We start from the raw sequence: 23,861 nt of genomic DNA, 5'->3' as shown, positions 1-23,861 counted from the left end.
ACGAGGAAAATGCACAGAGGAAGGCTCGGGGGAATTAAGAGGATTAAACGGGCCAGTTTATTTAATTCAGCACAATGAAACCTGAGTGAGGTTGATAACGGGAAAGGACAGCCCTTGTCACCGCGTCGGCCTCCTGCTGCAAGGGCCCTTTACCAAGCGCTCCCCACGGCGCCCTGTCCCCCCCTCACGGAGGCCAAAAACCCCGCGGGCTCCCCAGACCACCCCTTCGGGGCCGCGGGCCGGCGAGGCCTTGCCCCGAGGCCGGCCCTTCGCAGTGCGGGGCGGCGGCGGGCTGCCCCCGGCGGCGGGCAAAGGCGTGAGGGGCCCGCGGCTCCCGCCCGCCCTCCAGGGGAGCGCTGCAAAAGCGCGCACCGCCTTCCCTCCGCCGGGCGGCGGCTTGGCCTCGCCGGCTTGCCGTAGCGGGGGCTGGCGGGGCGCCGCTGCTGCCGCCGCCGTTACCGCCCGCGGGACTTCCGTGCTGGCGGGGCCGGGCCGCCGCCATGGCGCAGCACGGGCCGAGCGTCACGCTGTCCCTCACGCTGCCCATCACCTGCCACATCTGCCTGGGGAAGGTAACGGCGCCGCCGCTGCCCTTCCCCCTCAGCTCCCCACCCCCCCGCCTGCGGGAGGCCCGGTGCGGGCACGGGAGGGCGACCCGCTCTCGTCCCTAAGGGCGGGGGGTGTCCCTTCGCCTCGGGGAGGAGGGTATCCCGTCCCCGGGGGGGCCGGTCCAGGTCCCGGCCGCGGGCGAGGTTCGTTGCCGGCGCTGGGAGGCGTGGGCCGGGGCGGCGGGAGCCTCCCGGGGGCGGCGGGAGGGGACTGGGGGCCGCAGTCCCCCCCGGCAGCGGCCGCCCCGAAGCGGGGTGTAGGGCTCCCGGGGAGCGTTTGCGGGGTTTTTCTCTCTCCGGTATCTGTGGGAGCTAGAACGTTTTAGAATACTAGGTGAGCGTGTGTTTGAGCGCGGTGCTGCGCGGTGGGGGCCAGGCGGAACAAAGAGGGGATGTACAACCGAGCGGATTTTAAAAGTATCGAACAAAACTGAAGCAGTCTGGAGAAAAAGTTTCCGTTTTTTCTTTCTGGCCCTTTCTCGGTCCCTTTCTCTGCTCCTTCGGGAAGCGGAGGGCTCTTGCTGGTCTGTTCTTCCCTAAAAGCCCCAGAGGTAGTTTCATAGCTGTCACTAATTGCTTCTCAAAATCTTTGCTCGTTCCCACTACTCCTTTTTTTTTTTTTTCTTGTTTCATTGCTCTCCAAAACAAACCTCTTAAAGCACAATAATAATTACAAGGGAAGAAATAACCTTTTACATCTACTCTGGCATTTACTGTCCGATTTCCTTCTACCTCCCATGGCCTTTACTCCAAGACCTTTTCTGCTGGAGCTATAACAAAAGAATAAGTGCGTTCGGTGTATACAGTAGGTGTAGCGCTGGTAGTGAAAGTAGTCGGACATCTCCCTTTTTCTCAGCTTTCTTAACTCTGACAGAGAGTGATGCGTTTAGCAACCATGTTTACTCATTTCTTGGCTTTTCTGTGGAAGCCGAGCAAGACTTCCTGGCTGTGGTCCTGTTACCTCTCCTTTTATATTTGTCTGTTTAGTGAAAGTGGAGCAGAACACAAATTTACTGTGTCTGTAATGCTGAGTGAATACTCTTAAAAAAGAGGGGAGCGAAATCAAACTGACAGTGTATTTGCTCTTTGAATCTGATCCCAGTGACTTTCTAATCTAAACACTTTATAGATTGGTTAGGTGTTCACTAATATTTTGCTATAAAGCCCCTGGGTTATTTCAAGCTACTGTTTCATACTAGCACTTTTACTGGAGTTGGTCAGGAATTTATGTTCGTGAGTTTGTACTGGAAGAGGTTTTTACACTCTTCTTACTTGGTATCTTGCGCTGAGGTAATATATTAACATTATGTAAGTGAATCTACTGGCGATATCGGTAATAAAGGTATTTGAATGCTTTCTTTTTTTATATGTGTAAAGCTGTTTAAATTTTGCTGTCCTTTTTTTAATACGTATCTCCATCTCCAGCTTGGAACTTCATTGAAAAATTTATCAGAAAAAGCTCTTCTCCTTTCAAGAGTAAGGTTAGAGGAACAAAAAGTTATCTAGTTTAAATAAAGGGGAAAATCTTGCTGGTTTTGTCCTGTTTTGTAGGGAGGAGCAGAAAGTGTCATGGAAGGTTGACATATTCTAATACTTCTGTAGTTAGTAGCATAGGCTTCCCTTTGAGTAGAAGGCCTGTCCTACAGTCAGAATATACCTCTTGCTATCTCTGCAAAATTTACAAAGAACTGGCTGCAAAGTAGGAACTATTCACTGTGCGTAATGGTAAGGGGATAAAAAGAGATATTGAAGAGAAACTCATTCATTCAGTAGTGTTGACCACTCACTGTTTTTAATGGAGCAGAAATCTTGGGCGGGGGGGGAATGTTATCCCATTTTGTTAGTGTGAACAGTGTCATAAAGTGTATTGGCAAAGTGTGCGATACCCATTTATAATAAGAGTTAATTGCTTGGATAAATTTCATGTTTGCTAACTGAATTTTCTTTTAACACAGTCTGGGCTATCTACTAACGTATCTGTATTCATGATTAGTGAGCAGATCAGAAGCCACCTGTGTCAGGCCTGTGTTCTAGAAGGATTGAAGGTCTCTTGTGTTCGTTTTTGTGTTGACAGTTTGCTTGGGCTCAGGCATGCAATCCCCTAAGATGTCTGGGGATTCATTCATTGGTATCAGCGTGCCTGCTATTCCACACGCCTGCTCCTCCATTAATGCTGCTCAAAGGTCTAGAAGTGCTTTCAAGGTGACAAGGATGTGTACAGGATCTGATTTTTATCCGTGTAGGAATCGCATTATGTGTGTGGGAAAATGAGGAAATTGCTCAAAATCACCTAGCTGATTAAGCCTTCCCAAAGAAGCTGTAGTCTTTCTAGACATTACGGTCGATTAAGGAACTGAAACTGTGCTGTAATTCAAGCGAAATGCTTTTTTAGTAATGAGTATGTCGCGATCCTCTGCCCCCCACCCTGGCGGTGTCGCAGTTGGTTGCCCAGGGACTCCGTGAAGGGCAGTGGCACCCCCAGCCATTGTGTGACATTTCAATAGTGACTTCTGCTGTTGTTGCGTGGATTGCTTTGTGTGTAGATCCTGAGCCAACAAAAGTATAAACCTCATCCCTGAAATGAAACTTGTAAAGATGTGTAAATCAGAAGCACTGTACCCTGGAGACTAATAAAAGTGACTTACTATTTTGCTAGAGATATGGAGTAATCATTCACTTGCAAGAAGTGCGCTTCCATGTCAGGTTTGGGGTAACTGAGGGTCTCTTGCTCCCTGGAGGGGAGACCTGCACTCCTGAAATGTCTTTTCCTGTTTGGATTATTTTATGTTATTCTGCTCTGTATCCTATCATCGCTATCCATATAACTATTCTCAGGCTGCTTTTGAGGAAGAAAGAAGTATAGCCAGAGAAAAAGTTGAGGTTTTCTTTTTTTAGATGCTGGTGGGAAAGCTGGAGAAAACTCTTTTTCTGGTAAAGAAAAGCGGTAAATAACAATATTTTTTTTTAATAATTGAAATTGTAATATTTAAACATTTCCAAAGCATCAGTGTGCTAATGTTTGCATTAATCACAAAAGAGCCTCCTTAATTAGAGCACAAAGTGTGCAGACACTTGGAGAAATCACTTAGTTTCTCTCTGTTCGCGTCTTCAATAACCTGAGTTTCTGTTTGTGTGTAGATAAATCCTTTGGCTCCCAGGACTGTCATATTGGAGGTTTTGGAGATACTGTGAATCCTGTAACGTGACAGAGGCACAAACAGTAAATTGGAGAAGCAGCTGGTAGATCTGAGTCTTAACTCGCATCCATTTGTATTTCAGTAATAAAACACTTGGGTTTTAGCTTCTGCAACACTGATTGTATGTGTATGATTACGACAGGACACCTCTAATCTGTTTTTCAAAGTGACTTTTGGCTGTCCTTTCCAGTTGCTTGCTTCCCCTTGCCAACATCTCATTTTTGCTTTTTAGTTTGACTACTTTACTAATAGAATAAAAGAGGAAGAACTTGGGGATGATGAGGGCTTCTTCTAAAGCTGAAAGAATTCTCTTGAACTTGGGTTTTAAATGCAATGCAGTAGGCTCTAAAGCAGTAGATACTGCTACTTCTGTGTCTCAAAACACTTTTCTTGGGCAAATATAGTGGTGGAGGAAAAAGAAAAAAGTATTTCTGAGACCTCTAACACAGATAGTACTGTTAAGAGATTTGAGGGTGTGTTATGGTAAGCTGTAACAGAAGCTTCAGTAAGGCACAGGTACAGGGGAAGGTCTTTTTCTTCCATATCATATTTGGTCCCTGTATGCATGCTTACTTTCAAACAGGGTCTACAGTTAAATGACAAGAGAGGATAACACATTGTCATTAATATTTTCTAAAAGTTTGTTTACCCTGCTGTTTTGGAAGGGGAGGGAAAGCTCCTTGAAAGGATCTGTGTCAGATTGGAATATTTAATCCTTCAGTTAGCTGGCCTATTCTTCGGTAATGATTTATTTAGTAGCAATGCATATCTAGCAGGAGGCTTGAATTAGTGATTGCTGGTTCACATTTCTGCTCTGTGGGTTTGGCCCGTATCCTTTCTAAGGCTGACTTCCATGAAGCTGATTATGTGCAGGCTAGAGTTAATCTGTAACGCTATCCGTTTCAGTGACACCTCTTCCAAGGCAAAGTGTTGGTTTTTGCAAGGAGCAATCCCTCATTCCCTCACTCTTGGAAATCAGTTAATAGGTGTCTTTTGGTCTCCTTCCGCCTAGGGAGGTGAACGCATTTCATCGGAGCAGTTGGCTGCAGCTCTTGGAGGTCGTGGGGTGAAGGAAGGGTGCCTGCCACACTGTGTATTAATGAGCTCTCAGAATCAAGGACCATAGTTCTGCAGAAGTGGTTATAGCTTTGGTGCCCTCAATAATAGGGAAGTTTGGTGTCGTGAGTCGGGAGGTCTCTTCTAGCCCTGTGAAACAACAGTGTCTCTTTCCTGTAAGACCAGACTTGCACTGAGAGGCGGAGTAGTGTATTTTCATATTCTGGTACCTGAAAGAGTTTTAAAGTATTCATAGTGTCTTTCTGTTTGTTTTCTTTTCTTTCCCCTGCCCCTTAACTAAAAGGTCCGTCACCCAGTCATCTGTGTCAACAACCATGTCTTCTGTTCCATTTGTATTGAAGTGTGGCTGAAGAACAATAATCAGTGTCCAGCTTGCAGGATTCCTATCACACCTGAAAATCCTTGCAAGGAAATTATAGGTAAGGACAACTTTAGACTTGGAAATAAATTTCCGGTATTTGCTGCTGGAGGAGATTCTTTTGAGTCCAAAGATGTCTGGATATTTTTTTCCTCTGTGTTTTTTTTTTTACCAGCATCTAAGGAAGATCCGACTTTAACTCTCTCCAGAAGCATACATAATAGCTACAAGGTAAAAATTCTGAAGATGATGTGTGTATTAGTGGCTAGACTATTCAAAGGCAGCAAGCACCCCACAGCTGTAATGATGGTTTTTTAAATCTTGGTTGGATGGTGCCTTTAACTGGAAAAAAATGCATCTTACTAGAAGTACTTTACCTATGCATTGCAACCTGTTGACCTAAGAGAATAGCATTGAGCTGAGAAATAATGTACTTACTTATGCAAGATTCTGGATTTATGTGGTCTTTTTTCTTCTTTGTTTTGTTTTGTTCGCTGTTTCCTTGCTTTTGCTTTATTGTTAAGAAAATGTCTCTTAGTGCAGAAATAAGTCAAAGCTGCAACATTTGAATGAGGATCTGAACTTCCCCAGAGCTAGGAAATACTGCGATCTTCATTTGACATAAAGTGTCAGCTCTGCTATTTGGCTCTGAGAGAAAAATATATCTGAACAATCTCACTTTAGAAACTTACACTATCTTGTACTATGCTTGATTCCCTCTCTGCCTTCCTTAGCTTTGTTTTAATAGTATGGTCTTAAATAAGGTAGGATTCTGTTAAGGAAAGTACGAAGTTGAAAAACAGAAGTTGTCTTCCTGCTGTAAGGCAGGATTTTGACTTCTAAACATCACTAATAGACACTCCTATTTAACCCATTCTGAAAATGAAAGGACTTGAAATCTCCTATGCTAATAGATTGGTCCAATATGAGCTGTATTTTTAGTTGATAATATGAAAAACACTGTAAGGTGGATTACTAGTATGAGTGAAAAAGAAACAATGTTAGTGTTTCTTTTATCCTTTGCTACTTTAGGAGGAACGAGTGAAAGTGATACTATATTTAGTCCAACAGTCAGAAAACACCTACGTAAAACAAGGCTTGAATTGCTCCACAAAGAATATGAGGTAAGGACCTGGTGAATATTGTGACTTTCCAGACAAACTGCAACTATTAAATTACCGCATACAACTGGTCTTTTTGCTTTGAGTCTCATTGTTTTTATTTTGAGTAAAGGTTTTTACTGAATCTACATGAAACTCAGCTGCATTAAAATCTCACCTTCTGGCTAAGGTTACAAGAGAGCATTTGCTGGTGCTTGAAGTGATCCCACTGAAGTCATGGTGGTACTCTTCCTATGCTACTGGAAATCAAGTACAGCCAATTCCATAGTTTTGTGGGAATTCCACCCACAGGTGGTACGGGAAGGTTTTCGTTATGTATATTGGGTGTTGGGAACTTTTGTCTTCGATACAAATGCGAACATTTTCTGAAGTAATTCCCTGTTGCTCAGGGAGACTAAATTCCTTCTTAAAGAATATTGCCCACTGTAACCTTATGGCATAGGTTAATTTCTGTCAGTGTTGCTTTATTGTTTTCTGAAAGTGAGTGAATGCTTGGAAGTTCATCTCCACTCTCCTGCTGGAAAAATATTCTCTTAGGAACAAGGTGAAAGGTGTTAATAAGGAATATGCTTAGTTTGTTTTTTCAGCTGTTGCTTCCTTAGTAGCAGCAGTGTGAAGACATCACACGTTTTGCAAGGAAACCTGTCCAGGGAGGAGACTCAGAGAAAGGATACAGACACTGTATATACCCTTAACACTGGGGAATTAAGGGATGTCTTTTAGGGCATGCTTGCCTGTAGCTCAGCTTTTTTCATCCTGTATGAAAGGAGATTTCCTGCCTGTCCATTGAATCAGTTCCAGAATCACACAGATATACAGAGGATAACATAAATGTCTTCAAAAACCTAAATTTAAAATGGCTGTTCTCATGCTGGGGGAGTGGGGAAAAGATTATTTGTGCAAATATGCCTTGGATTTATTTAAATGCCATATATGACCTCCTTTAATAATCTGACCTTGAGCAACTCAAGTATTTAGGTTCGTGAACAGTGTAGAAGACATGTTTTCGGATAAATTATTTCTTTTACCCTTTTAACAACAGGCTTTTGAAGGTTTTTGCTTCTCTGTGGCTTCAGACCAATACAGCTAAGAGTTTTGTTCTTTGCATTTTGAGAGTCTTCCCTAAGACGTTGCTACTTTTGTGTAGCTGGAGCAGCCTCTTCCAGGCAGAGTTCTGTCCATTTTGAATCTTGAGACTTTCAGTATCTGAACATGTGATGTTTCAGAATGAGAGAAATGTTCTCAAGTAACAGCAAATGAGTCAGCAGAGGATGACCTTAAGAACACTCTTGATACAGGAAATCCTCCCACAGAGTGCCCTAATAATAGATTCAGGTTGCTGCATGCTTTGAAGCTTTTGGTCTGCCTGCCAGTTTGTCCAGGGTCCTTTATGCAGTCAGAGGATTCCCTTCGCTAAAACCTTCACTCTGCGTGAGTGTGCAGGTTGATTAAAATACTGCCTAGAGCACAGTACATGAGCATGCTTAGATATATGTGTAAGTGAAGGCGTGCATCTGGGCTTGCCAGAGAACCCATGTTTCTGAAGTGCAGTGGGAACTTGCCAGTATTATTTAATTAATCTCACATGTTATTTTAATGCCTGTGAATTTCTGACACCTTTAGGATGAAATAGAATCCCTGCAAAAAGAAGTGGAAGACCTGAGAGGTAAAAATCTCAGTTTACAGACACAGCTGAAATCTCTTCTGGATCCTACGGCATCAGCTCTGTCTTGCCAAAATGAGGAAACTAACCAGTCAGCAGATGAAGCAAGTACCAGTGGCCCAGAAACCCCAGAGGAATGGAGCAAAAAGCTGAAAGCTGCCAATGATATATATGAAAAAGTGATGGATAATGTGGAAAAGTTGAAGGAGGTAATAAATACATTTCTTCAGCTATCTTGTAGTGCAACCATTCCATGTTAGTTAAACGGGAGCGAGAGCTAGCACGACCTCTGGGTACTTAATAGATCCAGAAGAAAGAGGGGAAAAATTGAATTCCAGTGACTGCTGGTGTATCATAGTATTTCCATTTAGCCTTTGCAAGTGTCAGATGTTATTGCTTATTCTACTGAGTCTTGTATGTGACTCTTCTTCAACTCCTCTGTCACTGTATGGCTGGGTAATTGGATTATAGCAGCATTTGTCACCAGTATTGATGACCAGATTTTTCAGGCTTGCAATAATCTATATAATATATCTATTTTACAATATTCAGTGGCCAAACACAGTACAGTTGGCTGCGGCAGATTTTGCACTATTGCCCTCGCTGCTAGCCGATATTTTTGGTGCAATTTGCTGAGACAGAGTAACTTGACCCTTTGACCAAAAATAGACAAGCTTCAGCATTTTATGACCAGAAGATCCTTTACTGGAAACCTGCGGCTTTTTTATCCATCTTGAATGTAATATAAAAGAAAACCTGATATTGCAGAAGGAGGGGTGCAGGAGATAGTAATGTGAAAATACATCTAAATAAAAATACCTTGCAAAATCTTACCTGTGGACACAGGAAGGATCACTTCAAACATTGAAGAAGAGTGAAATTTCAAGATTAATTTGAAAAGCAAGGTGGAAGAAACTGGACTTGGAATTACTCAAAATGCTGTCTTTAGTTCTTCAGCCCTGGGTTGCCTCCTGCAAAACCAAAGTGTTATGTGTTTAGGACATTCTTTTTTCCCCTTGTAAGCATTAATATTGTTTACACTTTCCCTGTGCTACAGACTCAGAGGCCCCTCTTATACCATTCTGCCATTCTGTTGTTCTTAATGGGCCACTACTGGATTCTGTCATCTAAAGAGGATCCCAGGAGCTTCAGTCACCTGTAATTGGGAAAGGGGGATTTGCAGCAAGGAGCTCTTGTCTGCCTAATTTTTGTGGGTTTTTTCCCCCATATAGTTACACTGTACTGCCTCTTTTGTTTGTGTGTGTGTGATGACTAAGGTTTTTCACTTTTTCCCTAGGTAAGTAAAAAGAATATAGCAGGGACTGGGGCAGGGGTATGTTTGGGCTTTTTTTTTTTTTTTTCCCAGTATAACTTCAGCCTTAGCAAGAAAAGGGTTTTAAGTTTATGGAGTCTCTGAATTTGGTTAAGGGTTAGGTATAAATAGAGGTTTAGGTGGGTTTTAGGGACCAAGTCTTAAACTGTGATCCAGGCACTCTCTTCCCATCTGTTCCCTGTTCAACAGCTGCTTAATTCCAGAAGTACCTAAAATCACTGGCTCTTCTTTTGGACCTTGTTTCACTTCTAAGCATGCAATGACCAGCCCCGATCTGAACAGCATGAGCTGTTCAGATTCAGCAGCAAGACCTCTTCCACATGTACACCAGAAACCTTCTTGTGCCCTAAAGTACCTGACCCAGGAGCTTCAACCACCCATGGCTTCCCAGTGAGAACAGGGACCCTCAGAAAATGTAGTTGCCATCACTTTCTTTTTAAAAACAGACTGAGTCAGGAAATAGCAGCCACCTTTATCATTTAACGTCCTGGAGCAGAGACTCCCAAAGTAGGCGATATGACTTTGAGTGGAGTCATAACAAGTACAGCAGTGATGATACAGACCCAGCAGTAGAAATACAAGACAAAGTGCACTCACTGATAATGTGGTTACATGAACTCGTTAATCTAGACGTTGTGCTGGAGGTGGGGGTCCCTTGCAGATTACTGGCATGGAGGATAGAACACTGTCTGGAAGCAGGACACCAGAGAGGTCAGTCCTGCCTTACCATGTGCCAGGTGGATGCCCTACCTACCAACTCCACCCAAGTCATGCAATTTCCTATTTTATTGTCTGGCTGAGGGGAACGGTGTCTCTGGAAAAAGAGAAAGGTCTTGGCCATGTTGTCGAATGGTTTGATGCTCCTTTGGAAGTGAGGTGTCCTGAATTCTTACTCATTGTTTTGAGGGTAGTTTTTTGTGCTTTTATTTTTAAAGTACCAAATAGTGGACACTCAGGCACCCAAGCCCTGGGCTCACCCTTCTGATTCTTTCTTTACTAGAAGTCTTTGTTTACTCTTCCTGCCTCTAGGAATATTGTGGTGTTGGGGAGGTGGGTGCGGGGGGGTTTGGTTTGGGGGGGGTGGGGCTGTCTGCTCCATTCACCCTACCCCCACTGTCTTGGCCTCACCTGGAGAGGTTGCTGGGGATATTTGTATAAGCATTTAGATTTTTCTGCCTCTGTTCTTGTACTGTTTGATGCTTCTGAAAAAGTACATTTCACTCCTGAGCCCAGTTGCATAGCTCCTTCTTCAGATCTAACTCTAGATCATACTTTTATTATGCAGCGGAAAGCATCATCTAACAGAGGCTATGAATTACAAGTCTTGGGCCGGTGGTGCTGTTTTCAGCATACGGAGGTTGAGCAGACTCTGAAAAGCAAAGAATATTTTCTACTTGTTAGGGTGGTGGCATTCATTGTTCTGAAACACGGCAGCAGGAAAATTTCTCTTTATATGAAGTATCTTGTTAACAAGGGTGTCCGCTGAACTGAGAAGAAGGAATTGACCTCAATTCAAGGAGTAAGAAGGGTTGTGAGTCGGGAGTCTTAATCACAACTTCCTAGAAGAAAGTGAAGAAAGACTGCAAATAGCTTGTCATAATGGATTTACATCCATAGGATAACTGTGCTTTAAAAACAACAAGCCAAAAAACCCAAAGTAATCTTACTCTAATCTGGAATGGAGGAAGCTGTTGAACATTAGTTTTGCTGATACCTGCACATTGTAATGTTAATGTACTTAACGTATTTAGTCATGTGGAAAAAAAAACATGGAATTGCCATTAGTACATCTCCGTAATGACTTTCTGTGCTAACTAACATAGCTCTGTTTATTTCCCTAGATAGGACGCTTGCAATGTATTTTGGGAATATAAATAAAAAATGTCTGTTCGCTATTCAGTTTTGCAAGCCATTTCCCATGGTGATTTTTAAGTGGTGTCCTTGTCTGAAGGCTGTTTCCTGCTTTCGCATTTCTAGCTCTGTCCCTTTAAAAAGGAGAAACAGCTTGTCCTATAAATATTAGAAGTCATTTCTGTTTTACTGTATACTTATTTTTTTCCTTTTCTTTTCCTTAGGCAAATAAGAAACTGAGCATGGAAAACAATAGCCTTTTAAGAGAGAATTTGCGACTAAAAGCTGAAGTTGATAGTAGATCACCCCAAAAGTATGTGAATATTTTAAAAGCTACCATCTTTTATTTATAGACTGTTTAACTGTTGTAGGACTTTAACCTAAAACTGGTGGTGTATATGGTATCGCATATGTGTCTCCAGGTATACTTTGGAATTTTTATCCTCATAGACTTGGGTGACAAATGCAACTTACAGAATAGCAGCAAGTCTACAGTGAAGGAATATGACATGACTACAAGTGCTATTCCTTGCATTATCTGGCCAATATTGAAGGACTGGATTTATTCCTTTAATTCTACAGTTAACTTTTGTTATTGGGAAATTTCTAAATCTGGTATATGGTAAAAGTAGAAGGTCTGTTACTGAGTGCAGAGGTTCTGGTTGTTTTGTTTTCTTTCTTTTGCTGCCTTCAAGGTTTGTTCTGTGGAGTTAGGCTCCCTACTCAGGGAAAGCCCCTGACATCTTTGTGTCTGGGCAAGATAGAATTGAGCTTCTGCAGCACAAGAACATCATTGCCAGAACTGACACCTGTGTTAAATACTCAGACAGTTAAAACACAAATGACAATGACCTTGAAAAGCAGAAACTTTGCCATACTGATTACAGCCGCATGCTAAGGTACCTGTTCGTGGAGTACTTCGTGAAGCAACATGTTCATATTTTTAAAGCTGTGTTCCTTTCTTTCATTGGTTTTCTACCTTATATTGGTTTAGAACTTAGAAAGCTAAGAGCAGCATTGGCCAAAGGCTTATATGGTGCTTTTGAGGAAGAGGGTTGAGGGGTACCTGTGTAATGTGTGAAGAGAGCTCTCTGGATTTTGATCTAGTTCATAACTCACTGGAAGATGAAATCCATCCTTACAGAGAGCTTGCTTGCCAGACTGCTTGTCGTTCAAGACCACAGGAAAGATGCATGATCCTTGTGCTATGCTGTTAAATACGTAAAACTACATTCTGCCCTGAAGTCCCCTAATAAGGGAGATAGAGCCCTGTTTAAGGTCTTGGCAATGGAGAGGGGCTTCAATGGCATGGGATATCTTTTCCCATAAGATTCAAGAGTGAGTTGGCAAAGATGGCAAACTTGGAAAGTAAATAGATGTAACTAAATAAATCCTAGAAAAGAAGAGCTGGAAGAAACCGGATCATCTAACTTGATTCTACTTTACTGATGTCAGGTAAACTCCCCAGCAGAGAGAATTTCCATTTTTTCTAGCTTGTGCACACTTTACCACCTTGTTGGTCAGAAATATTAGGTATCGGGGGAGGAGGGTCATGGGTGTGAAGAACTAGTCTTTGTTGTAAGCTGATTATTTTCCCATCTTTTGCCAGTGTGGCCTATAACAATAGCCAGTCAACTTTCTTCTTTAGAAGCACAGATATAGAAGTTGGACAGTGTCAAGGTCTGTTTTGCAACCCAGATGCCAGCTGGATTGGCCTGTCTGTGTCTATACCATTAACCTTTCTGCGTTTTTTTTTTGTTGTTGTTGTTGTTCTGGAGACTAATAGTCGCATGCTACCTGCCTGGGGAATGATCTTTGGCCTATGCTAACTCTAAAACTGCACATGGGAATTGAGCACATGAGTTGAATCAGGCTTAAACTGAGCCAGGAACAGTTCAAACACTTCAGGAGTGTAGGCAGTTGCATGTCTGTACCCTGCCCCTGCTCTCTTCAGCTTTGGTTTTACTTTGAGCACAGTGGTGTACTACAAGAATTTAAGTATACGCAAGGAAAAATTTGTCCTGGAAGAAACCCTTCCACAGCTTAAACTTAGCAATTTTGATTCACCCTACCTATACCAATTCAGTCCTAGTCATGTATTCTAGACTGAATTTGTCCAATTCTTTTAGATAAATGTGACTTAGGAGAAAAAGTAAACTGATTTGCTTGGTTTTGCTGTGCTCTCAGGGCTTTCCAGTGTCTATAATTTTCTGAAGCAATAATGCTTAGAACTGGATACTAGATTCCAAATAAAGCCTCAGTAGCACTAAGTAGAGCAGTAAAACTGTCTTGTGTCTTGCTACAACACTTTATATTGATATCCCTTTTTGTTGCTTCCTTTTACCTGGCACTTCTAGCGCAAATGGCCAATACCACTGCTGCTGTTTAGAAAGTTACCACATTTTGCATTTGTGCTGCTAATGTCCCCTTCCAAAGTGTGGGACTTTCCCCATTTATTGGCTTTCTTCAAATGCATGTGTCAAATTCAAACCAATTCTTTTGAATTTGAGTCACGTCCTCCAAGTGGTAGGAAGTCTTTCCCGTCCTAGTGCTGTTAGCAGATTTTATAAATTAACTTTCACCCTTGTAGTCATTAGTCTGATCAATATGTAGACCAGACCTAGCATCAAGACATTTTAAAAATGTTCTTCCAGTTCTGATGGCAAACTTTGATAATATCTAAAAGGTCTTTCAGCTAAGCTTCACGCACTGAATAAGGGTTGCAATACCTGTTTTCTTACCTGGCGTATGAAACCAGAATTGAAGGCTTTATCGTCAGAGCCCAACAATGTCACTGTAATTAAACTTTTCTGTGCAGGTACACTGATTTGCCAGTACAGTTGTTTCAGTGTACTTCATTCAGAATTTTTCAGAAGGTAATTTTTGGAAGAAGTTTCTGAATGGCTCTCTAGTGCAATTTAAAATAGCTACCAGATTGGATCTTCATAATTTAGTGTCACCGCCATTGTTTCATTTGTCATGTATTTCTTAGCTTCAGATAGTCAGGTATGGATTCGTGCTTAAACAACTGGCTAGGTAACTAAGTAGAACTTGTATCAAATTATTTTTGAAAGGATTTGTATTCTGTCCCCTTATCCCAAATGTAGTTCATGTTGTGAATAATGACACTGGAGCTAAATAGCACAACCTAAATTATTTTAGTAGGCTTTGCTTTATAGCAAAAGGCAACACTGATGGCAGGTGAATGATCTCTTTGCAATACAGGCTTTACCTCTGACATCACCAAAAAACTATAATTAGCCTTCTTCAGTGGTCAGTAAAAATCTTGCCTTTTGTCATAGTCTTGAGGTTTTTTTTCTTTGCTCATATCCATTAAAACCTGCTCAAAAATGTCATGTATGCCAACAAAATTGACGTTGCAGCCATGTCAGGGATTTTTACACAATTATTTAATTCCTAATGTTGATTGAATAGATATTTTTTTTCATGAAACATTTTGGAATAGACCTTCACCAGACTGCCATACCATCATATAGTTGGGACATAGGTCTGAAAAGCAAATAGAGGTAAGTTTCTTGCTCTGGTTCTTACCAAAGACCTGTGGTAGTCTCCCATTTTCCAGGCAAATCAGACTGAGTATTTGGTGGTTGTTGCTTGCTCTTTGATTGCTCTTTCTTCTAAGGAATTTTCAGTTACTTCCTTTTTCCTGATACAGAACAAGAAAACTTCTAAAACTTAAGTTTTGCAGGATGATAAAGCCCTATTACTTCCAGCTCTACTTAAAATAGAAAACTGTTAGGTCTATTGGCAAGGCACAATGGATCTAAAAGCATTTTTGGCAAAGGGATGTTTGCTTTTTACCTGAAGGAAAATAACTAGCAAGTCCATCTACTCCAGGGTATAGTGTATTTTATGAATGGTTAGATTCAAATTAGCTTGAACCAGACTTCTAGGCTTCCTAGGAGTCTTTTCCCTAAATATTTAATTTCTTCTGCCAGTTAAAATCCCAGTATGAAAAACTATCTGTAACATGCAGAAAATTGTTGCATTATCTCTTTTCTCTGGGTTTGTGAGTTGTTTTATTGTTGTTGTTTTGGGGTTATTTTTTCCCCTTTCTCCAGTTTTACTGTTTATCTTGTCTAGATTTGACTTCAGGTACCTGCCCACTGGAATCTAAGGCTGTTGACTTTCTAGGCCATTCTGTACAACATTCAATTTTGATCTAACTCAAATATTTCCACTTATGCCAGACTATTTAATCCATTCTGCATTTCACTGAGCCTACAAATAGGCTGCTAGCAATCTGTGTTGTGTGCAGGGGGTAAGACCGCTGCTATCTTCCTTGATAGAAAACTGGGCTTCTTTCTCACCTCCCTGCAAGCTTGCTGTCACAGAGGAGTGGCCATCTTCAAAGACCAGCTGCAGTGTGGCCTTAAAAGTAAATAGGAGAAAAGTGCTATTTAGTAACCTTCAAAACAACTTTGAGTTCTTGAGTCATAGCATTAAACCCTGAGGAACCACCTGCTCCAGGCACGAAGATCTAAACCTTAAACAGATGGGTAAGGACATTCAGACTTCACTGCTTGGTTTTGTGGGCTTTCTGGTGTTCTGTTTTGGGTTTGTTGTTTTAGGTTTTTTTTTGTAGTAAACCTTTCTGGCTTATGTTATTCACTGACCTCGGGTATAATCTGGCTTTCCTACATGGAAGACCAGTTTTGCTTCACTGAAAGATGTTAAAATGCTTGGAGAGGCTTTGCACATTTGTCTGAATTCACCCAATTCCTGAAGTGAAAGGAGAATCTCTTTTTCAAAGACAGTACCTTGGCTGTTCTTCTGTTCAGGTCCTGCTGCTCTGCAGTCATCCAGCCAACAGCTTAGCCTTACTCATGTGATGTGAAGGAAGTGGATTTCCCTGACGCTCAGGAGAGATTTCATGAGGAAGGCCATGTGTCTTCAGATTGCTTTGTAATCTGTGAACTGTGTAATGGAGGGGATTTACTGCCCAGTATTTACTTATATTGAAAATAACTTGTTCTTTTACAAGCTTAGAAAATTAGCTATAGCAAGTGTTTCTACTGCTTCCTTCAAGAAGGAGCCGTAGTATACTTTCTTCTGTCGGCCAGCCTGGTCTGCAGAATGGAACGCAGTTGTAGGCTATACCCAGGGCTTTTTCTTCAGTGGAACCAAATTCCATCACTGATTTTTTTTTTTTCTTTTTTTTTTTTTCCTGGCTTCAGATCTTAAATAGACCAGCACGCTTGAGGTATATCTATAGACCTTTTTTGCTTGCTTGCTAGGAAAAGGCCCCCATCTGGCAGTAACTGTTTGGTTTTTCTTCTGAAATACGCCTCTGCAAATATGACACACTTTTAAGGCAATTGCATGTAACCTGGGATATTGTCAAGAAGTTGCTGCAGATCATCTTTCATAGTTGATGTGGAGGAAGATTGCAGAACTTGTTCTCATCCAGCTGCAGCTGGTACGTGATATCACAGAAGGGCTGTAGAAACTACCAGGGCTTTCAGCTGTTTTGTTCTTGGGATTTCCTACATCTTTCTTCCCATCTAACTGCAGAACCCAAGTGAAAATATATATCTAAATGATGGGTTTGGTTGTACACTCTGGCACTGCCCTGATTTCAAACTCTGACAAGCCCTGACTGTACATTGTAATTTCCCACTTCTCACCCTTTGCTCCCTTTGGAGGCTGGATCATGCTCATGTATGTGAGCTGCAGGGCAGTCCTCAGTCTGGGCCACTGGGTGATTAGAACTGGAGAGTCATCTTCCATGGCATCCTTGCAGCCCCAGTCTTTTGTAGATGGTAATACAGGAAAACTATTTGCTGCAGATGCTTACTGTCCACAAAGAGAAATGTTTGTATGAGGTTGTGTGGTTTTATACTGAGTTGATAGGAGTTAAGGGCCCAATGAGACAGACCTGCTATGGTCAGTGGTCACTGGGAAGAGAAGAAACAACTTGAAGAATTTGTTCTCTTGTGGGTGAGAGACTAATAAACTTCCCAAACAGTTTCTAAATGGGCATCTTCAGGAGTACGTGAACATAACTGAGGGAGCAGTTGTTGAATAATGTGAAAGAGGGTGGCTCAAACATTATAGTTATAACATTAGTTCTTCTTGCTCACTGTAGATGAGAGCTGACTGCAGTTTTCTGATTGGTGTCAAGTTAGAACGATGCTGGGACAACAAGAAGGACTCTTTCAGGGCCTTTCCTCAGTTATATGGGGTTCAAGTGTGCTCATCTAGACATCCAGTGTCACCTCAGACTCTATGACATATCCAGTACACCTGCCCTGGGGCTGGCAGCTGTAACACAGGACCTATAAGAGACCTGTATCCTTCCAGAGTGGTAGCTGGAGGCCAGCAGTTGTGTAAAAGACCTTAGGCCATCTAAAATGTCACTAAATGTCTGTGTTCAAGGATGCAGACCCCACCTGAAATGTTTCTCTGTTCACTTTATAAGTGACTACTAGTTTCTCTAGGCTTTCAGTTTTCTGTAGAGGGGATGTACTTGAAACAAATGCAGTGAGATACAAACTCATTGTGCAAGTGATACAACTGAAGAAAAAGATCCTAACACTGTAAAGACTTTGTCCGTACATGAGGATATGAAAAGTACTCTTACCACAGGTATAATTCTACTGAAGAATGTATCTAATTGTTACCAAGTGTGAAATAGAATCATCAAATCATTAAGGTTGGAAAAGACCTCTAGGGTCATCAAGTCTAACCGTCAACCCAATACCACCACGTCTCCTAACCATGCCCAGAAGTGCCACATCTACACATCTTTTAAATACCTCCAGGGATGGCGACTCTACCACCTTTCTGGGCAGCCTGTTCCAGTGCATGACCGCTCTTTCAGGAAAGACAGTTTTCCTAATATCCAATCTAAACCTCCCCTGATGCAGCCTGAAGCCATTTCTTCTTGTTCTATTGCTAGTGACCTGGGAGAAGAGACCAACACCCACCTCACTACAAGTTCAAATCCTTCAGGAAAAATAATTTTGTAGAGTATCAGGCCAAATTTTAATTTCTTTTCATGTAACTGTACTGCATTCTGTTACTGTTGTCATCAGACCATAATTTTTTGGCTATGCCACAGCTCACTGTACATCTGAAGGGAAAAGAAGAGGAGACCTCTTAGGAGAGGGGTTTGTTTTGGGGAGACGGGGAGGGTTCTGGCTTCTTTAACCAAAATGTGCACGTCTTTTAAACAGTCTGCTGACCTGCCAGCTCAGTCACTAAAACAGCTATGTCATGCTCTGGTCTGGAGTAATTGGTTTAAATATGTGCGTTATAATACAGCTTTCTTAAAAATCCATATCCTTGAAAATCTGGGAAGTAAATGCATGCAAGTCTCAAAGCAGAACCAGAAAGCAACTACTCTTCTGATGCTTAACTGCAGAGGTAGCTCTTTGTAGGCAGCATGTCAGATGCTCCATTTCTAAAAACCAAAATTCACAAGCACATCCCTCTACAACAATTAACATATTAGTGATGCTATTTGGCTTTGAACAACATACTGTATTTTTTTTAACCTGAGGACACTTGTTATAAAAGTTGCACTTGAGAATACGGTGCTTCTTCCTCATAAGCAAATCTCAGGCTGTCACTAATGCTGTTTGCATTAAATAAACATATTACACCATTCTTCCATTAAAAAGGAATTGCCAGGTATGCATATAAATGTAAACATGTTTAATTTTTATGTCAAAGTGTCTGTTACAGCAGACCCCAGAAAATACTGCTTATTTTACATAAGCATTTTTCCCCATCTCTCACTTGGCTATTAAGCCAAGTTGTATCTTTGCATCATTTTTATATCCTTTATTAAGCTGTGTAAGGTTTGCTCCTGTAAGGCTGTGTGAACAGGTCTGTTAGAGAAATGCAGAATAAATACTTCTGAATCACCCTAGGAAGCAGAAAGGGTCTTGCTTGGGCCCTGCTGTGCTGCAGTGGCTCCTTCAGTATTTTAAACCAGAATCTGAGTTCTTTTTGCTGAAGGAGGGAATAAGGCAAAATGTGTTGTATATGAGGATGCTTGTTTCATTGTAACCCCCTTCATCTGAAAATATAATTGAAACATTCCTGAGTTGTCTGTGATTCTGCTTTTATCTAGTTTCACAGGGGAGAGGGAGGAAGCCTTGTGTACCCTGTCTCCCATTTCCCTCTTGCATGCAACCAGAAATGGAGAAACTGCTATAATCAATTGAGAAAAGTTGTTACCCATAGAGTAAGCAAATGAAAAATGGTTTGTCTTCATTTTTATGAAGACAAAGGTAATTGGGTAGATGTAATATGGAGCGGGGGGCAGTCCTTGCCTAATAGAGTTCCAATCCAGCCAGCTTCTTTTAAGGGGGGAAAAATCTTACTAAGTGAACACTCCTAAATATAAAACTACTGCCTTGCCATTTCATGCCTACAAAGCAGTGAGTGGCACATACCAAAACTGAGTGGAGCTTAGGCTGATCTGATTTTTAAAAGTGGTCTAGTAGCAGTTCTGTGAAAGAACTGGCTTAGACTGTTGTGTGAATCTTCCCCACCACTGAACCTTCCACACCAGAATCTTCAAAGTCCTTTAAATATGCATAAGCAGTTGAATGGGGAAATATGTCAGTAGATCTGGCCACTCTGCGCACCTTGTTTGGGGCTTGTGATACCCCTTGCTCCTTTCCCCAACTGCCCACTTAACTGTATTGCAGTTGTCAGCATAGAGCAGTTTCCTACTGTTTTGGGCTCAGGAATTGAAGAAACAAAATACAGTTTGGTTCTTTGCTGGAAATGCATGCAGAGATCCATGGATATTTTGCCAGCATAGTCACAGGCCACAGATACACAGCCGTCAGACCTCACTCACTAGTCTAAGGGTTGGAGTGGGACCATTTTGTGAAGGGGGGAGGGGATAGACTGGGGCAAATGAAATGGGAATTCCCTGTGACTATGAAAGGTGCTGAAGGGAGGGACAGACAGACAAAGAAACAGCATGGAAATTCCAGGCAGTTTGTGCTGGAAGAGTGAATATAAACTTGCACTGTAACATGGAGCTGCATGATGGAAAGTGGAGGTTAGCGTAAGCCCACATACAAAATTGTCATTTCTTTGTGATATAAAACCTTATGTGTCAGAGTTGTAGGGTGGCTGCGGGTCCTTCCCTCCTTCCTAATAATACCAGAACTTTAATGGTTTTTTTTCTTTCTGTAAATTGAAAGCCTAGGATGGAGCAGGGAATTCCCTGGTGCCCACCTGTCAGTGACAAGTTAGAATTAGTCAGAGCATGTAGCTGAAACCTTCACCTGCCCTCTGGGGAAGGTCAGTCTTGAAAGCTGGCGGAGGATGGGGGGAAGGCAAGTCCGTATCTTGTCAATTGAAAATGTGCTCAAGCTGGAAGCCCCACGAACACACAACTTTCACAAACCACAAGTGGCAGGTTTTTCGTATTGGAGTCAAGGAAGAAATTAGATTGTTCTGGTTGTAAAGTTCAAAAAAACCAAGTAGCTCTGAAGTAAGTGGAAGTACTGTCCACATGATGGCTGAGGAAAAGCTGTATATCTAAAGGGAACGTAATTGAAATGGTCTGTATAAGTATTTAAACCACCTCAAAGGACTATTACAATTTCTGAATTTCATATTGGCCTTTTATATTTGACAAGGTGACATTGTGTAAAAAATGTATTGTAAAACACTGCTGTACTGTAGGAAAATGATTGAATGTAAATATTTCAAGATGTGGACCACTGTTCAAATGTTATCATAAATCTTTGCCATTGTTTTAGGGGATAATTCTTCATGCATATTTGAGTTGAATTGATAGAACCAGCCCCTGAAAGGGTAATCTGCTTGTTATTGCCTCACTACCACTAATAGTTTAATTTTGGCTTTTCAGGTATTCACCTCCACCTGTACATTATATATGACGATTTATTCTTTTTCATAACTAGTAAAGTTCCAACTATTGTTTCAAATTAACACAGTGTTTAATAGCTTTATTCTTTCTTGAAATGAGCTTGCAAAGCACCACAAGAATGGACGAGAGGAAATGGCCTCAAGCTGCACCGGGGAAGTTTAGGTTGGATATTAGGAAAAACTTCACCGAAAGGGTTGTCAGGCATTGGAACAGGCTGCCCAGGGAGGTGGTGGAGTCTCCATCCCTGGAGGTATTTAAAAGAAGGGTAGACGTGGTGCTTGAGGATATGGTTTAGTGGTGGACTTGGCAGTGATAGGTTAGCGGTTGGACTCAATGATCTTAAGGGTCTCTTCCAACCTTAACGATTCTATGATTCTATGTCTTTTTCCAGCTTAATTTTTTTTCTTTTTTATTTCTTGCAGGTTTGGTAGGTTTACAGTAGCTGCACTTCAGTCCAAAGTAGAACAAAGCGAACGTGAAATGAACCGTCTAAAAAAGGCACTGGAGAGAAGTGATAAATACATAGAAGAAATGGAGTGTCAGCTTTTACAGCTGAAAAATGCAGGCGAAGGCACCCAGACAGGGAGTGCTGTTAGTGAGAGAGTGCTTTCCGCAGATGCTGAAGGAGCTGAGAGCAGTGAAGATACAACATGTCTGAAAACCCAAGTTGAGGAGAAAAAAGCTGTGACTACAAGTCAAAGTCCTGACAGTCTTCAACAGCTGACCAGTGGTGGAACTTGTTTAAGCTCTTCTAGTCAAGATGGTTCCAATGGCTCAAATACCCAGTGTGCCCCAAAAAAAGAACTATTTCCAGGATGTCAGGGGGTTCTCTTGGGCGAAAATACTACAAATATGGATGCCTGCTTAGAAGAGCAGTGGAATAAAATTGAGGAATGTACCCCATATAAGGATGAAGAACTTTATGATCTTCCACCACCATGCACTCCTTTTCTGTCTCTTAGTCGCCTTCAGTTGAACACTCCTGATGGAAAAGAAAATGCAAGGAAACCATCAACATTCCTGAGAAAACTGAAATTTGAAGAGTTTGGTGACACTTCAGATGACTGCAGCAAAGATTCCCCAGAGCACAGCACAAGCAGCTGTAATAGTGAAAAGAAGCTAAACTGTTTTACTACAGGAAAATCAGGCTTTTGGGGGACCTGCCCAACAAATTTTGCTGAGAACTTAGATTTTGATGAATCAGAGCAAAGTTCAGTAGCCGGTCAGTCAGATGAGACATCAGCAAAGTCTGGTGATAAAGCAAGCTCTTGCTTACCTAAAAGGTTACATACTCTTTGCTCTTCGGAAACGAATCGCACAAGAACCTCCAGTGAGGCGTCTATGGATGCTGCCTACCTTGATAAAATTTCTGAGTTGGACTCAATGATGTCCGAATCAGACAACAGCAAGAGCCCATGCTATAATTTCAAGTCCTCTGACCTTGAGAACTCTTCAAAGTCAACGGAGTGCTCTAAGCTTCTGAGTGAAACTGAGAAGAAACTGGAAGAGATGAATGAGGAACAGAGTATGAAGAGCCCAGAGACAAGCAATCTAGCAGTCGACAGAACTGGCTGGAAACCTGCTATGTTTTCCATCCTCGCCCCATCTGAGCTAGATATGAATGACCACTTTCCGCTGTTTACAGCCCAAAACGTAGTGGCTAGTGATACCAAACCTCCAAACTGTTTATTTCAAAGAGACTTTTCCCAGAGTTTACTATTCAGTAACTCACAAAGGTTGTTTGAAGAACAAAAGTTCGGTTCCTGCTTTTTAAAGATGTCATCTGACCTGCACACTCAGCTTAATCCTCCTTGGGTGTCTTCCTTTATAGCTGAAAGGAAAAATAAAAACATCAGTCAGTCGACCAAGAGGAAAATTCAAAGCAGCCTTTCCAGTGCTAGTCCGTCGAAAACCACCAAAAACTGACTCTGCTTGGAAATCGAACATGACTCAATAGTCATCAACCTGCAAATGTTTAATATTTACAGGTGAACTTAATTTTTAATGACTTCCATGCAACCTGATCCTGTCTCTTTCAACTGTGTGAGAACTGAACATTCCCTTGTCCGTTACAAGCTCTTTCCTAGGGAAGAACCATTCCAGATTCTTCTCTTTGTCTGGGCATTTTGTTTACTTGGGGTTTTTGGGTGGGTTGTTTTTAAGTTTTCAGGTTACATGATCTTCCAGTGGTGAGCACAGCTAATGGCTCCCTTGAACAGGACAGTTTTAAGTGGTCTTGTCAAATCAGTCATTTATGTAAGAATTTGTTTTAAAGGTTACGTTTCCCATTCCTAAAGATGACATTTTGTGCATGTAAGGCAGCTACCGGCTATATATCCTATGGATTCATGAAATTGCTATAAAACAGTGACAGTTTTGCCATAAAACTTGCCTCCCAGAGGAGATGTTGCTGCTTGGACTGTTTCATAGCACTGTACTGTACCGAAACTCTTGTTTTAAGTGGGTGTAAGGTAGCACCCTTTCTTTTCAGGATTACAGCACTTCAGTTAGAAAACATCGCTTTAACACTGCAAACATGGCTTGTATTTTTTGAAATTAAGCACAAATTTTAATTTAGTTCCCACAATGCATTGTTATTCTAAATGTGTTCAGTATGCCTGTACAGACCATAAAAATGGGTTTGTATGCTAATGACTTGTTTACCTAATGTGCACTGAACATTTTACATTAATACTGTACCATTTTGCATTAATACTGCATGCTTTTCTATGTGAATTGAATAAAACATGTTATAAGCACTGTAATC

The 23,861-nt window shown here is 41.7% G+C and overlaps 1 protein-coding gene across 1 annotated transcript; it reads left to right on the top strand.

Annotated features, from left to right (window-relative positions):
* Positions 1 to 382: 382 nt before the first annotated feature.
* On the top strand, positions 383 to 23,859 carry OBI1 (ORC ubiquitin ligase 1). The gene is made up of 6 exons (XM_075089330.1): positions 383 to 572; positions 5,166 to 5,301; positions 6,273 to 6,364; positions 7,985 to 8,233; positions 11,433 to 11,521; positions 21,517 to 23,859. Exons 1-6 carry the CDS (start codon positions 501 to 503, stop codon positions 23,018 to 23,020), a joined length of 2,142 nt encoding a protein of 713 aa, XP_074945431.1. The 5' UTR covers positions 383 to 500; the 3' UTR covers positions 23,021 to 23,859.
* The last annotated feature ends 2 nt before the right edge of the window (positions 23,860 to 23,861 follow it).

Source organism: Phalacrocorax aristotelis, chromosome 1 (assembly GCF_949628215.1).
Source record: "Phalacrocorax aristotelis chromosome 1, bGulAri2.1, whole genome shotgun sequence".
NCBI lineage: Eukaryota > Metazoa > Chordata > Aves > Suliformes > Phalacrocoracidae > Phalacrocorax > Phalacrocorax aristotelis.
This window is presented reverse-complemented; position numbering and strand designations above follow the sequence as displayed.

What these genes read in the sequence shown, in the direction of transcription:
- OBI1 (XM_075089330.1), top strand. Translation starts at nt 501, where the DNA reads ATGGCGCAGCACGGGCCGAGCGTCACGCTGTCCCTCACGCTGCCCATC. An exon ending in GCCACATCTGCCTGGGGAAG is followed by an intron (nt 573 to 5,165) that starts GTAACGGCGCCG and finishes CTTAACTAAAAG; the next exon opens with GTCCGTCACCCAGTCATCTG. An exon ending in ATGTGGAAAAGTTGAAGGAG is followed by an intron (nt 8,234 to 11,432) that starts GTAATAAATACA and finishes TCTTTTCCTTAG; the next exon opens with GCAAATAAGAAACTGAGCAT.